The following is a 14203-nucleotide window of genomic DNA, read 5'->3' as shown; positions in this document are numbered from 1 at the left end:
CCAAGCTTATGCATCCACTCCCTCACATCGGAGTCACTCACACTGACAAGCAGAAAGAGTGTTTTTATAAAGCTAACTGTAGATTGCAAAAGTAAATTTTGAGTGATATATTTACAGCCATGTAATTTCATCTTATAACTTGCTAAGTTACCTGTAAAATTCTGCATTCTCTGAAAACTTGCATGGATACATCTACACCAAATGGCAACGTATGTCTGGGCAATACATCCACTTAACATCAGTTCTTTAAACAGTTTAGGAAATGACAAAGCCATGAGAAAAATCTTATACTAAGAATTTTTATGCATTATTGACACAAGATAGAAAACATGTTGTACATACAGTGTTATTTTAAAGCCAACTTTAAATGAGGAAACAAAGAAAGCTGTTTTATACAGAAATGGTTTTCTACAGCAGAGCACTCTTAATGTAGTAGAGGAGACACATGCTCTTATTGAGGAGTGTCTGTGTGGAGGTCCACATCTCCTCCAACAGTTCCTGTACTCTCTCCGCCTCCTCCATCAGAGAAGGTTGGTCTACAATAATCCGCAGGTGAAGCTAAAATGAAGCAAATCAGACTTAATTTTAATAACGACAATAATGTGCATATTTCTTCCATCATTCTTTTGGGTTGCAATACATTTCATGTGGTAGTGGCTGTTTTTGTGGCTGACAAAAAATTATAATAACTTAGAATTTGAATATGTGATGGATAAGTTATTAACCAGCAATGGTTATAATAAAAAATAAAAAATAAATTTAAAAAGTAGCAGTTGCCAAAATTAAGCTCTGCTGCCACCTGTTGACAAAAACTAAATACAATCTAAAAAACATGGCTATTCCAGTATCAAATTTAATCTACATAATTTTAGCCACTACTAAATAGTAGCAGACTTTAGCTATTGCATGGCCAGTGGAGTAAAATAATGTGTTGGGTAGATGGTGCTGCAGGTGCTGTACTGGGTGGTGGAGGAGGAGCAAGAGTGATGAATCAGACCTTGAGGAAGAGCGCAAGGTAGGCCTGGGCTAGGTCAAAGTCCTTCTTCAAGAGCAGCATCGTCCCAATCATTTTGAGGAAGCTCTGCATGACACGAATGTCTCCACCCATGTCTGGTGCTAGACCTCGCAGCTCAGTGTCAATGGCGGAGGGTCCCATCTCCTTCAGAAGGCTCACCGGATCTTTATCTATGCAGGAGAACACTGTTAGCAATACATTACTTATCAAATCTGTGGTACCATAATGGAATGTTTTTAATTTCACTTTAAAAGTCACAAAGTATGCTTGCATTACTGCAGTACTACTGCCTAATTTTACTGGAACTGATATGACTTACAGTGATGAGGGTCTAGTGCGTCTTCAAGTTGAAGGTAGAATCTAGATTTCTGTGCTAGTACTCCCAAGTTCACCACTTTGGACTGTGAGAGACAAAGGACTGTAGCTATTAAGTAGTAGCTGGTGATTAGCCCACAATGGAAAATTTTACTGTCATTTTCTTTATATTACAGAGAGAAACTCAAGAAAATAACCCAGAAACTTTTTGGCAGAGTTTTACCTGTTCTGAAGATGCGTCAGGGAGGGCAAATTTAGGAATAAGCCCTGGAATGGTAGGGATAAAAAAGGGGGCTGCTGTCGGCACTTTAGGGGGCTCCTTTGGCTTGTTCCTTTTCTGTAATGATAAAATGAATAAACAAAATATAAAGCTGTTGCTTTACATCCATGCCGAGTTCTAGCACACAGAAACTACAGTGGTCACACATGCACACACCTTGATGGTGTCCAGGTGGATGAGGTTTTTCCACCGTGAGTCAGGTAGTAGAGAGAGAGTGATCAGCCGTTTCTCCAGCTGTTCTGGAGACACGTACTCGGTCATCTCCAAGCTCTCGGCATCAATGTCCTCGACTTCATTATCTGCTTAAACAAGCCATCAAAATGGATCTCAGCATGTGCACCTAAGGGCGCGAGAAACAATTTCAACAGCAAAATGCCCAAACCACATAAAACACACTTGCCTTGACTTGGATATGTGCCAGGCAGCATGACCACAGTAGGTTCATAGTCTGCAGGTAGAGGGCGCAGTGACACCAAACTACACAGTGCGTTGTTGGACCTGGAACGAGGTCCAGTATGATACTTAGCAATTAACTTTGGAATGCAACAATAAGCACACAATGAGCACACATTAAAATTTCAAGCCAAATGTCACTTTAGTAAACAGTAGAAAGCAGAAAGCTTTTATATCCTACAGCAGGAACAAATTCTGCATTTTCTACATTTCAGCACATTTGTTCTCTTGGTTGCACTGCAACTGAAGCAAGACTGTGTTTAAATTTGACTACTGTTATTTATACTAAAACATAAAATGGTTTGCCCGTTATCAAAAAGATACGACACCCCAGGGTTCAAAGACTGTTCCATTGCTCAGTTTAAAACAGCAGCTACAGAGGAGCACTGTTTCTTCTAATCCACAGTTACCAAAGCCAAAAAAGAGCTATCAGCCCTGAAAGCCCTAAAAGTTTAACAAGGTCTGGGTGGAGAACAAATCGGCAAACTTAGGTGTATTTCCTGATGATGACAATCTCTTACCATAAGTAAATACCAAGACTGTCAACATGGGAGGAAGCAAGGAAGTTCCCCGTGGGAGAGAAACTGATGCTGACAGCTGCCGTATCTACCAGGAAACAGTCGATCAAACTGTGATGGAGAGACAGAGAGCAAGAATGAAAAGAGAGACATTAAACATGGCCCAATGTACTTACCGCAAGGCTAAAGAGGGGATTTAATAGTAGATTCGCCAGACAAAGATTAAACATCATATTGTGTGTCTCTAACACTGAATCTAAACAAGATAAGCATTATCTTTTGAGAGTTTCATGTTGCCTTTTGTCAAAAGTTAACTGGATGACTTGACAAAAGGTTATCACACAAAATCAGGCAAAGTAAATAATTCAGAAAGCGAAACATCATGTCCAAGTGAGAGCCTGGTCTTCCCCTCCATCAAACGTGTGAGCAGGCTACTATATTGAAAAGGGCTCAGAAGATCACAGCTCAGATTAAGATGATGGTCAAAGCACAAGAAGGCATCCCTGAAGGTGTCACCTGCCAGAGGGAAGGTCCCATGTTCTGATGGTGCAGTCCATGGAGGCTACCGTAAGCCATCGTCCATCATGGTTGAATGTCTGTACAAACAACATGGATGTTTTTGTAGCATCTGAAGCTGCTGGACATAAAATAACTGTCTTTTTCCCCTCAGATATTAAGGGTAAAAAGTTAGACAAATGGCTGGAAAACAACTGCAATTATAACAAATGCGTCATAAGCTACAAGGACTGGGGAAATTACATGACCTTTAATTGGGAAACAAGCTCACACTTTTTACCATATCATTGATCTGCCCACGCTGGCCAGAGAGGCGGCGTACAGTCCTCTTAGTCTCCATGTCCAAGATACTGATTGTGAAGTCATCCAGAGCAAGGGCCAGCATGCCACTAGCCCGGTCAACAAAGGGAAAAAAACACAAATACACAGAAATAGATTTACAAGTACACACAGATACACATACACACAGGTACACACTAACACATTGATACAGGTGTACACACGCAAGCACGCACACACATATGTATAGGTATGTACACATAAGGAGTGCAAAAATTCTGAATGTGGTGTTTCAACTTGGCGTGTGTGTCGGAGAAACAGCAGCAAGGAGTACACCAGGGATGGCTAACACTCTTAAGCATGTAGCTCCATCAGAATTCAAAATAACTATACCAATGACACCAAATTCACTCAAATAAAATGAATGAAATCATTTCAGCAAGGACATTGTTCTTCTTTGTAATGAACACCTGATAGCACTCACCTGTCTCTGTGCAAGAGGATGGAAGCAGGGGATGCAGGCAAGGTGTCCGTGTGTAAAAGCTTCTTGGATTTGAACTTCCAGATCTTTAGCAGTCCGTCAGCTCCTGCGCTCACCGTCAGCTGGTTCAGTGCATCCACAGCAACACCTCGCACTGGGCCTGAGTGAGCTACACCACACACAATTAACATTATACATATGCACCATTATTACAGCTAATAAACTTTCTGAGTAATTGCAAGAGCTGGTATACAGTAGGGATGCACCGAAAATTCGGCCACCGAAAATTTTCGGCCGAAATGGCTTAAATGTGCATTTTCAGTTTTCGGCCGAAATACTTTCATCACCGAAACAACACAGCCAAAACGTGGTGTGATGACGCAAGCAAAAATCGCCACCTGCACGTGTTTATTTGGATAAAGGCAAAAAAGTTTTCCAGTGATGGCGCCAAGGCAAAGGACATTGCACCAAAAATTATGGAACTCGTCGCCTTAGACGATCAGCCGTTCTCTCTCGTAGAGGATGTGGGATTTCGTAGGCTAATAGAGCACATTGAGCCCCGTTAAGTTTTGCCGAGCAGACGACATTTCTCAGAAGTGTGTTTACCTGAGCTGTTTAATGTTGTTGCAACTCACGTCACGTTTTTATGAGAGAATTTATATTTATCTTTCAGGCCAGTCAGTTATAATTAAATTTAACTCGTATAAAATACACATATTTATCCTCTCAGATAATAACGGTCTGCGAGTTAAATTTAATTAGTGGTCGGCCGTTGTCAGCGTTATCACCGTTAACGGCCCACCACTAATTTTATTTTATAATATGCATTACTGTAATGTCAGTGCTAAATAAATATTTTAAAATCAAATTTTGTAGTTGATTTATTCTTTGAATATCAATGCCTTGAGTTTAGTGAGGTTAGCCATAAATCCAATGTTACTAATAATTGGCATAATGTATTTCTTTTTCCCACTATTCCCAATCTTGACACTGCCCTATCAGTCTACAATCATTCTCTCTCTGACACTCTGAACTCCTTAGCACCTGTCATAACTCGATATGTTCCCTCCACCCACGTGTCACCCTGGTTCACACCTGACCTACGTGTTCTAAAGACTACGGGCAGGCGTCTTGAGCGGCTTTATAAGAAAACTGGTTTGCCTGTTCATCACCAGGCTTATATTGACCATCTGACCAAATATAAGGTTGCCTTAAACTCAGCCCGTGCTCTATACTACACGTCTGCAATAAATAACTCTGGTTCCGACCCCAAACGACTATTTAAAATTGTTAATAATCTACTGCGTCCCCCTTCATCTCCACTGGCCCCTACATCCGATCAATGTAACACATTTCTTAGTTTTTTTACTAACAAAGTCTCAGTTATCTACCAGGACTTGTTGAAGGTTCAATCACGTAGTTCTTCTTTCTCCACTTCCTCCCAGATGACTGTCTCACCCTCTCTGTCATTCTCCACCTTTTCTTTAGTTAGCTCTGATCTTATAATTAAACTCCTCACCAGTTCCAAGTCTACTACTTGCATTCTTGATCCCATACCTACATCACTGCTAAAACAGGGCGTCTCTTCTCTTTCCTCCTCTATCTGTCATCTTGTTAATCTTTCTCTTGTTTCTGGTCACGTTCGATTAGATCTAAAGATATCTGCCATCACCCCGGTTATCAAAAAACAAAATCTTGACACTACTGTTTTAAATAATTATCGCCCAATATCTAATCTACCATTTCTCTCAAAGATCCTTGAACGTGTGGTGGCCTCCCAACTACTCCAGTACATGTCTTCCAATAATCTTTTTGATATTTTCCAGTCTGGTTTCCGTGCTCAGCACAGCACTGAGACTGCCCTTGTTTATGTGCTAAATGACCTTCTTCTCTCCTCTGATAATGGCCATGCCTCTCTTCTTCTACTCCTCGATCTCACTGCTGCCTTCGATACAGTCAATCATTCAATACTGCTCTCACGGCTCCGTGATCTTGGGTTTTCTGGCACCGTTATTTCTTGGTTCACTTCATACCTCTCGGATAGGCGTCAGTTTATACGCTTGGGTAATAGTAAATCTGATTTAGCTCCGGTTGCTCAGGATGTTCCTCAGGGCTCAGTGCTAGGACCACTGCTTTTTACTATTTATATTCTGCCACTCGGTGAGTTGTTACGACAGTATGGATTAAAATACCATCTCTATGCTGATGACACTCAGCTTTATCTCAGCTTTAAGCCTCATGCACCTTTCCCACCCCCATCCATCACTAAATGTATATCTGACCTCAACCTGTGGCTACATGCCAATTTTCTTTTATTAAATGCCCATAAGACTGAGTTTCTTATTATTGGCACTAAGTCTATGGCCCTTCCCCTTGCCAATACATCACTTACTGTTGCTGGTTTGCCGGTCAAATCATCACCTGTTGCACGTAATCTTGGGGTTCTGTTTGATCCGACTCTTTCATTCGAACCTCAGATACGTTCACTCACTAAATCAGCCTTCCTTCAACTCCACAATATCTCCCGCCTACGCTCATTTCTGTCTCCTACATCTGCTGAAACCTTGGTTCATGCTCTCATCACTTCCAAACTAGACTACTGCAACTCTCTCTTCTATGGTCTTCCCTCTAAGTCTCTTCGGTCCCTTCAGACTGTTCAGAATGCTGCTGCTCGTGTTCTGCCCCAGTCAAGGAAGTACGACCATATAACACCTGTCTTAGAGCGTCTTCATTGGCTTCCGATAAGTCTCCGTATCCAGTACAAAATTCTAGTACTTACTTTCAAAGCACTCTCTGGTTTGGCTCCCATATATCTGGCTAATCTTTTGCACCGCTATGCTCCCACTCGCCGGCTTCGGTCATCTGACACTGGACTCTTAGTTGTTCCTAGATTCAAGTTAAGCACCATGGGTGGTCGATCTTTCAGTGTGGCGGCTCCGACTCTCTGGAACTCTCTTCCCCTCTCCCTCCGTCTCTTACCATCTCTTAACGCATTCAAGGCTCAACTAAAGACCCACCTATTTAATCAACATTTTCTCACAACTTCCTCAACTTAGGTCTGTTCTATGGGATTTTCTTTTTTCTTGTCTGTTCTTGTCTGTGTTTTTGTTTTTTGTATTTCTCTGTACAGCGTCCTTGGGTACTTTGAAAGGCGCTATAGAAGTGGAAATTATTATTATTTCGGTGTTTCGGTTTTCGGCCTTGGTTTCCTCATTTTCGGCTAAGAATTTTCATTTCGGTGCATCCCTAGTATACAGTTGTTTTGCATGGGAAAGTGTGTAGACAAGCTCACCTCTGTCTTTTCCATACTGTCCTCTATGAAGTCCTGACTGCATGTTGTACACATCTATGTGTCCAGATGACAGTGCAATCACTGCAAAGTTGCCGCAGGAAGTGATATCTACCGCCTACAAAGGCAAGGCAAAAAGTTAAGATTCAGAAGAGCAAAGCTTCGAGAAGGAGTGGGGATCGATAGGGTTGTATCCACTGACCGTGGCATGAACGTTCAGAGCACGGTTCTTGTTGAAACGCTCTGGCTCTAACTTGTGAGCCCCCATGGAGCTTTTCTGATAGTTCCAGGTTGTGGTAACAAGAAAGCCCTGGTGACAAGCCACAATGCTGTCCCAGTCATTCTGACGAGCACTCTCTATGGGAGGCCACACAAACACACAGCAAAATAATTACAAAACACCACAGGCTGACCTCAAAAAAAGATTGTGTTTCATTAAAAGAAAAACTGAAAAATGTGGACTGCTTGCATATTTTAACATTTGCATGTTGTATGGTGATATCACATTTTCATTTGAAGTTAAGGATTCACACTGCTCTACAAAAAAGCCCACTGGAATTAGGCTGAAAGCACAAGTTCATGCAAGAAGTGGATGTAAATTGGACGATCTTTTCTATAACAGTGTTTGGTCACACATGCAAGTCATCAAGAAAATCTGAACACAACAATTTTGCTAATGCTAAGGATCTCAGAATGCCACTAACTTTGGCCATAAGCAATGCAAATGTAAGTATTAAAGAGAAAGAATAAAATGTGTGTATACAATATATAAAACACACGATGTGAAACCATGCAGGTCTAGTATTGGTGACATTTGCAAAAGTGTTACATTTTTATGCACATTACAATTGAAAGCATACTATGCAACTGGGATTAGTCATACATAGGGGATTAATATACACAGGCTTATTTACATGTGGATATTGATTGCTTTTCACTTTGGGCACAAATGAACTCCCCACTGTGGGAAGTTGACACTGCAATGCTAATTAAAGCCTTTATGAATATTAAATATTGTACCACGTATTTTGTGTGGTGTAGCATGTTTACCACCAAGATTTATGAATCTGGACCACTGTGTCTAATTGAAATGGAATCTAACATAAAATTTTGTGCCAATTGCTTGGTCATAGACAAAACATCTGTTGCTGTTGTACATTAAAACAAAATAGCAAAACAAAATAAAAACAGGAAACAAGTATACCTGATGCAAAAGTGGTTATCGGAGGAAGTTTTGCCGAGTCGTGAATTACACTGTTCTTTTTGGCCTTTTTCTTATTCAGAGATCCTGTTCAAAACGTTAGGATACATTCACAAATTGTCCTATGCACTTATGTCAGTGTTACTAAGACAAGAAATTAAATAAAATATATACACAAGTATTTTTTAAAGTAAGTTTTACATTTCTCTGGCAAAACCGTACAACAGAGAGAATCTTACCATGACCCAAACACTTATTAAACCGTTCATGAACAGCAGAGAATGACTGCAGGGTGCCATCTTGGCCTGATAACACAACAGACATAAAACATCTTACTTTTAAGTACCACTCTTACATCATGTTTCTGTGCCTGAATGGAGAACAATATGCGATACAAAAAAGCATACCAGCACTGAGAATATGCTGGCCACTGTGTTTGTAGTGCTGGATCTTGTTGGGTGGTGCACTGTGTCCCATGCGAAATCTCAGAAGACGTCCATCCCCTCCTGCCACATCAAAAACCCAAACCTACAGAGCAAGGTATGTATATAAAGCAACACTTTTTTTTATATATATTTTTTTCCTGAGTATACTTGCAAGTATATAAGTATATACTACTAGAGTGATTCTCAAATGGTGGGTTGCGACCCATCGGACACGTTCTGGGTGGAACACGCACAGCTTTTAAAATAATACAAGTATAGTATGCATAGCTTATAAAAAGGCATCGGCAATCACCATAATACTGTTTTCTGGAATACATGTCTGAAAAGTTCAGGAATTGGCAAGTCACACATTTGTATCATGCATGGAATTCACTACCCTACATTCAATTTTAAAGAAAATTTGATGAACACAAACCCGAATAGCATTGTCAGCTCCATTGGTGATGAGAAGTGGCTCAGCATGTAGGAAAGTGAGCCCAGCTATGGCTGTGGTGTGTGCATCTCTCATCTGACCAACTAGCTTCTTTTCCTCCAAATCCCACAATCCAACATGTCCTACAGGGCTACCAGCAGCCATTACTGGATGACCATCTAACCAGCAGATCAAATAAACACAACATAGGATATAAGATTATCACTGCATATAACAAAGCATTAACATGATCTAAAATAACCATTGAAATGAGCTAACAGTACCTGTTCTAAAGGAAATGGCTGTAATTGGACCCCAGTCTTGTTGAAACTTCATCAGAGTTTCATTAAATTTGATGTTATGTATAATTATCTGTCCAGAAGCCAAACCTACACCAACCACATCTATAGCTGGAGTCTATGGAAAATTTAAGAATATTAGGAAAACAGTCAATAACCAAATAAATATGTACAAAGTAATACACTGCAATAACAGTACAGACCTGCTGTAAAACAGTCACTGCAGATGCCCATCCTGGAAACACGTACAGAAGTTTGCTGAGGGAAAAGTTTTTATTGCATTAAAACACTTTAGTGCATTTGTACCACACACACACATATGTTTCAAGTAGTTTGGATACAATGCATTTTCATTTATACTGGTTTTTAAAATAAGGTGTGGGTTTGCTAAAAAATGTTTGGAGAAATTACTTTGACTTGACATTCCATAACTGAAGGCTCCCTTGATTGCTTCCAACAAGGATTTTATTCAAGTAGGTACTTGGATGCATAATAGCCCTAACTTCAAATGATGCTTTATCAAATGAAATCTGCAAGTATGTATCTGGAAACAAACAGTTGAGAAGGTGAGATAAATGAGGAAAAAACACAGTGAAATATCCTGTTCAGTCTTCAGAATTCTACTTCCTTAAATTTATAGAATATACACCCAATTCAAGAAACAAAACAACAAATAATACTGTAATAAAGACAAAAACAATAGAATTAGGCTAACCTTCTGATTCCACATCCCAAATGATGATAACATTTTCCTTGTCCACTGATATGAGATGATCTCCAAATGGCAGTAACAAATGGACATCAGCTTGGTGGCCTTCATAAATGTGGACAACCTGAACAACAGATGTCCAGTTATGAGCAGTTCAGGTGCAGGGGCCATATTTATTAAGACCATTTAAGAGTACTAATCTTTAATCAGTGTAACCTTCAGACAACCAATTCATTATAATTTTTTAAAGTCAGGACTTAACATCAGATCAGTTCTACTCCCCAGAACTTGAGCTAGTGTTATGACGATGACACAAGATGACATCTTTGTTGAGTCACCAAACTTAAATCAGCGATTATATGAGCTGAAATAATTTAGATTAAGCTCAAAGCTACCTTTTATGTACAATAAAATCATTAACCAGTACAGCAAGGTAAGCTGTACCAGCCTTGCTGGTATGTGAACATAATGATGTTCATGTTGCAGGTTAAAGTGGCCCAAATCCAATTTACTGCCAAAAACCAACTTTATTTGTCTGTTCATAGTATATTTTAAATTTGATGCAATAATCCTGTTGCAACTGGCCTAAATCAGCAATCACTAGTTTAATCTCATGTTAATTACACCATTTACAAACCTGGCAACAAATTATGAGGAAAAAAATAGCCATCTCCATGGAGAGGAAAATCTGGATGCTTTGATCATCCATTTTGCCTTCTTGCCAGCATGAAATTATGATGAATGTTGAATAGAATTGACACAAGAGATAAAAAAATTCCAAATCTGGTGGTAACAGTGCCATGCATCGGATTTCAGTACCACATTTGAAAGTGGTATATTCCACATGAGAACTGAAAATATCAGATTCAGTGTGTTTGTTTTACTGCCACACGGAGAACATATTTATGATGGAAATATATAAAGGAAATTATCAGCTTTGGGCCATTTTTACCACTTGTGTGAATATAACCCTAGTTTCTGTTCATCCAATTATTCACCTGTGTGTTCTTTGCAAAAGCAGAGATAACTTGTCCATGTGCAGCATAGACAAGCATTCGGTCAGCAGCAAGACAAGCAATGTCTGCAGGAAGAGCATTACCTGGGCAACAAATGAGTCAAGGTGATGTTTTTATTTAAGTACTCTGGTAAAATACACTGGTGATTGGTTAAACTGTATAAACTTTATATGCACAATTTCATAAAAATAATTTTGCATCACTCACTGACAGCAACAATTCCAAGTTTCTTTACCTGCATAAAGAGGCATGCACACGGTCAGATTAATTCAACACAGAACTGAATGCATTAGAAAACAATGCTAGCTTACTAATGAAATCATGGGTTTCTTCCAGCCTATTTTCCAGCCTTATATTTGGACAGTTGAACATGAAAACTATTTGGCCGAGAGCATCTTACATTATATGCAGTTTCATCTCTCCTGCACGCACGCACGCGCACATAGACAGACACACAGACACACACACGGGTCTATAAAGTAACCCTATGTTAATCGCTGGTTACATTTAAGTTTTTTGTTAGCTAGCTAGCCGAAAACTAAGCGTTCGAGTCCACGCGACCAAGTTCGTTTTGGTTTTTAACCCCATGAAAGATTGAGTTAGAAACAGTAATTCAGATGAAGTAATGTTGACAATACACATTAGTATTTGAAATTACAATGACTCACATTGTACGTATGGAAACACTGACCAACAGCTGTCACGATATAGAACTCCCGGTGTTTCTTATGAAATCGGACCACGTGTGGCAGATGGTTAGAATAAAGTCCAAGTGCCCTAACTCCAGAGAATATCGAGCTTCCTTTTTTTCCTCCGACAGACATTTTTGCCTCTAATCCTGTTTTTCTGCAACTACATAAAACACTATATTAAACTGAAGCTCATTTGTGAACTCTAGCTATCCAGATATAATAATCTGCTCTTCTGACTGCACCTTCCTACAAAGAGTAACCCTGAAATTGTTCCGTGTAACAACCCCATCCAACAAATACACATGTCAGTTCCTATGCAGCACAGGCTGTGCTACAGTCAAATTAAGAAATCAGAAATTGTTAGCCAGCTAGTTAAAAAAAAAAAGATTAGTCACTTAGGAAAGCCTTGAAAATTAAATACTCTCTTCTTTATTTCCCCCTATTTATTTTGAAAGCAATTGTGTTTGTAGAAGTGTTTGTATTTATTATAAATATGAAAAAAGCCACATGAAACAATGAAAAAAATGTTAAAAAAAAATGACATAAAATAGGCCAAAGAGCATGGACAAATTTCACATTCATTATTACAAGAGAGACAGCATACTACTTATTACATATTACATAGTGAAGGGAAAAGTTGGAAGGTTTCATCAAATAATTTGTAAATGTTTCAGCTTAAACAGGTATGCTAGTATATGTGGGACAAGTCTGAGTGATATTTTGAAGGATAAATGGACACCAACATTTTAAGAAATTCTCTGTACTTCGTTTATGACACTGTGCATTTTTGGAATGCCTTCTGATACCTTTGCAGCTTCGACATGAGTGCATCTGCAGTTACAAACAAATACAATAGTTTGAGATCTGCTTTAATTCTTTCACTTAACAGTAAACAAATGTGTACCACAGAAACATTAATAATGTAAATGATTTTGATGAACAGATTTTTCTTACAGATTCACTTAGTAGCCGAAGAATGTAATTCAGTTCATCCTCCGGTGTGACTGAAGATACACTTTTAATTTGAGACCGAGACCAGCATAAAATGCACTTAGGGTCTTTATTCATCTGCAAATGAAACACAATATTGGATATAACATGTAAATGTAAAAGCATATATAAATGTAAAATATAAAACTATATATAAACGTAAAAGAGCATACATATATATGCTTTTACATTTTACAAACCTAGGTTTTTACTTTACCTGTAATTTGATGTCACTACACTGCAGTTTCTTGAGGGGGAGGGGGAGGGGGAGGGGGCAATAACAAACCATCAGAGGCAAGTAACAACCATGGTAGAAAATCATTCAAGTGGCTGAATGAAATAGAAAATAAATATCAAAGCAAGCAAAGCTTTAATAAAATGAAAATTAAAGATATCATAAAAATATTTTAAGAAATGATCATTAGGAAACGCTAATCAGGAATAGTTTTGTACAGAAACTCACTTCCACATGTTTAAGGATTATATAATTGGCATCACGTTGAATACATTCAAGACATGACAATATCTTCAAATCTTTACAGTGTTTCCCATCTGACTGCATGGTGTGCAAAAAAACAGCCAGACACAATATATCTGTAGACAGAAGAAAGTAGCTCAAGTAACATTCCAAACAAGCAATCTATATCCCTTGTTTCCAAACATATGTTAATTCTTACCAGTAAGCTTTCTCTTCTCCATGTTGAGCCATTTGTGAGGAACATTGGTGGAGATTCTTTTATACAAGACCTAGTTCAACTTGAGTACTACATCATCAGTTTGGTTTATCTTTTTTCGTGGCACCAGATAAGTGATTACACATAACAAACCCACCATATATAATGAGTCAAAACTAGAAACTGCCTTGTGTTCATGTTCTGCGCTATAGCCCTAATGTATCACTATTTCGATACCAATTCTAAACTCATAACTAATTATTAGTACATTACTAAAGCAGTGACTCATAAATCATCAAAGAGATTGAAACTGTAGAAAATTTTCTTGAATGTTTTCTTCTAAATCACACAGAAAAACACATTAAATAGGTTTTTTTTATTATTATTTTCAACATGCAGGTTTGACCCTTTTGGTAAGCATACAGATAATGCTAAAATATCAGTGTCAATTTTAAGTACATGTAATTCATATACTGAATGAAACAAGAGCTATGTAACAAGAGTAATACGGATTGACTACAGTCTATGAAACCAATGTTTTCAAAATGTTTGCATTTTTTGTATGCGAGACACTACACCTTGCATCATATAGTCATGCGTAGTCCCCTGGGAAGCCAT

At 38.7% G+C, this 14203-nt stretch overlaps 1 protein-coding gene across 1 annotated transcript; it reads right to left on the bottom strand.

Moving 5' to 3' along the window:
• Positions 1 to 285: 285 nt before the first annotated feature.
• wdr36 (WD repeat domain 36) lies at positions 286 to 12212 on the bottom strand. Its single transcript, XM_076988352.1, has 23 exons — positions 11898 to 12212; positions 11437 to 11464; positions 11212 to 11312; positions 10220 to 10337; positions 9916 to 10048; positions 9708 to 9762; positions 9490 to 9622; positions 9209 to 9384; positions 8755 to 8875; positions 8587 to 8652; positions 8351 to 8434; positions 7349 to 7503; positions 7150 to 7264; positions 3861 to 4026; positions 3378 to 3486; positions 3098 to 3177; positions 2585 to 2692; positions 2011 to 2108; positions 1767 to 1909; positions 1554 to 1667; positions 1335 to 1416; positions 998 to 1185; positions 286 to 558 (listed from the first exon to the last, which is right to left on the bottom strand). The coding sequence occupies exons 1-23, from the start codon at positions 12051 to 12053 to the stop codon at positions 409 to 411; spliced, it is 2679 nt and encodes an 892-aa protein (XP_076844467.1). The 5' UTR covers positions 12054 to 12212; the 3' UTR covers positions 286 to 408.
• Positions 12213 to 14203: the final 1991 nt, after the last annotated feature.

Source organism: Brachyhypopomus gauderio, unplaced genomic scaffold (assembly GCF_052324685.1).
Source record: "Brachyhypopomus gauderio isolate BG-103 unplaced genomic scaffold, BGAUD_0.2 sc61, whole genome shotgun sequence".
Lineage (NCBI taxonomy): Eukaryota > Metazoa > Chordata > Actinopteri > Gymnotiformes > Hypopomidae > Brachyhypopomus > Brachyhypopomus gauderio.
The sequence above is the reverse complement of the archived record's forward strand: the minus strand, read 5'-3'. Positions and strand labels throughout refer to the sequence as shown.

Bases quoted from the DNA above. Each gene is read 5' to 3' on its own strand.
- wdr36 (XM_076988352.1), bottom strand. From the start codon at position 12,053: ATGTCTGTCGGAGGAAAAAAAGGAAGCTCGATATTCTCTGGAGTTAGG. The intron at 7,265-7,348 runs GTCAGTGGATAC...TTGCCTTTGTAG, and splicing joins CTCTGAACGTTCATGCCACG to GCGGTAGATATCACTTCCTG. The intron at 1,668-1,766 runs GTGTGTGCATGT...TTATCATTACAG, and splicing joins TCCACCTGGACACCATCAAG to AAAAGGAACAAGCCAAAGGA.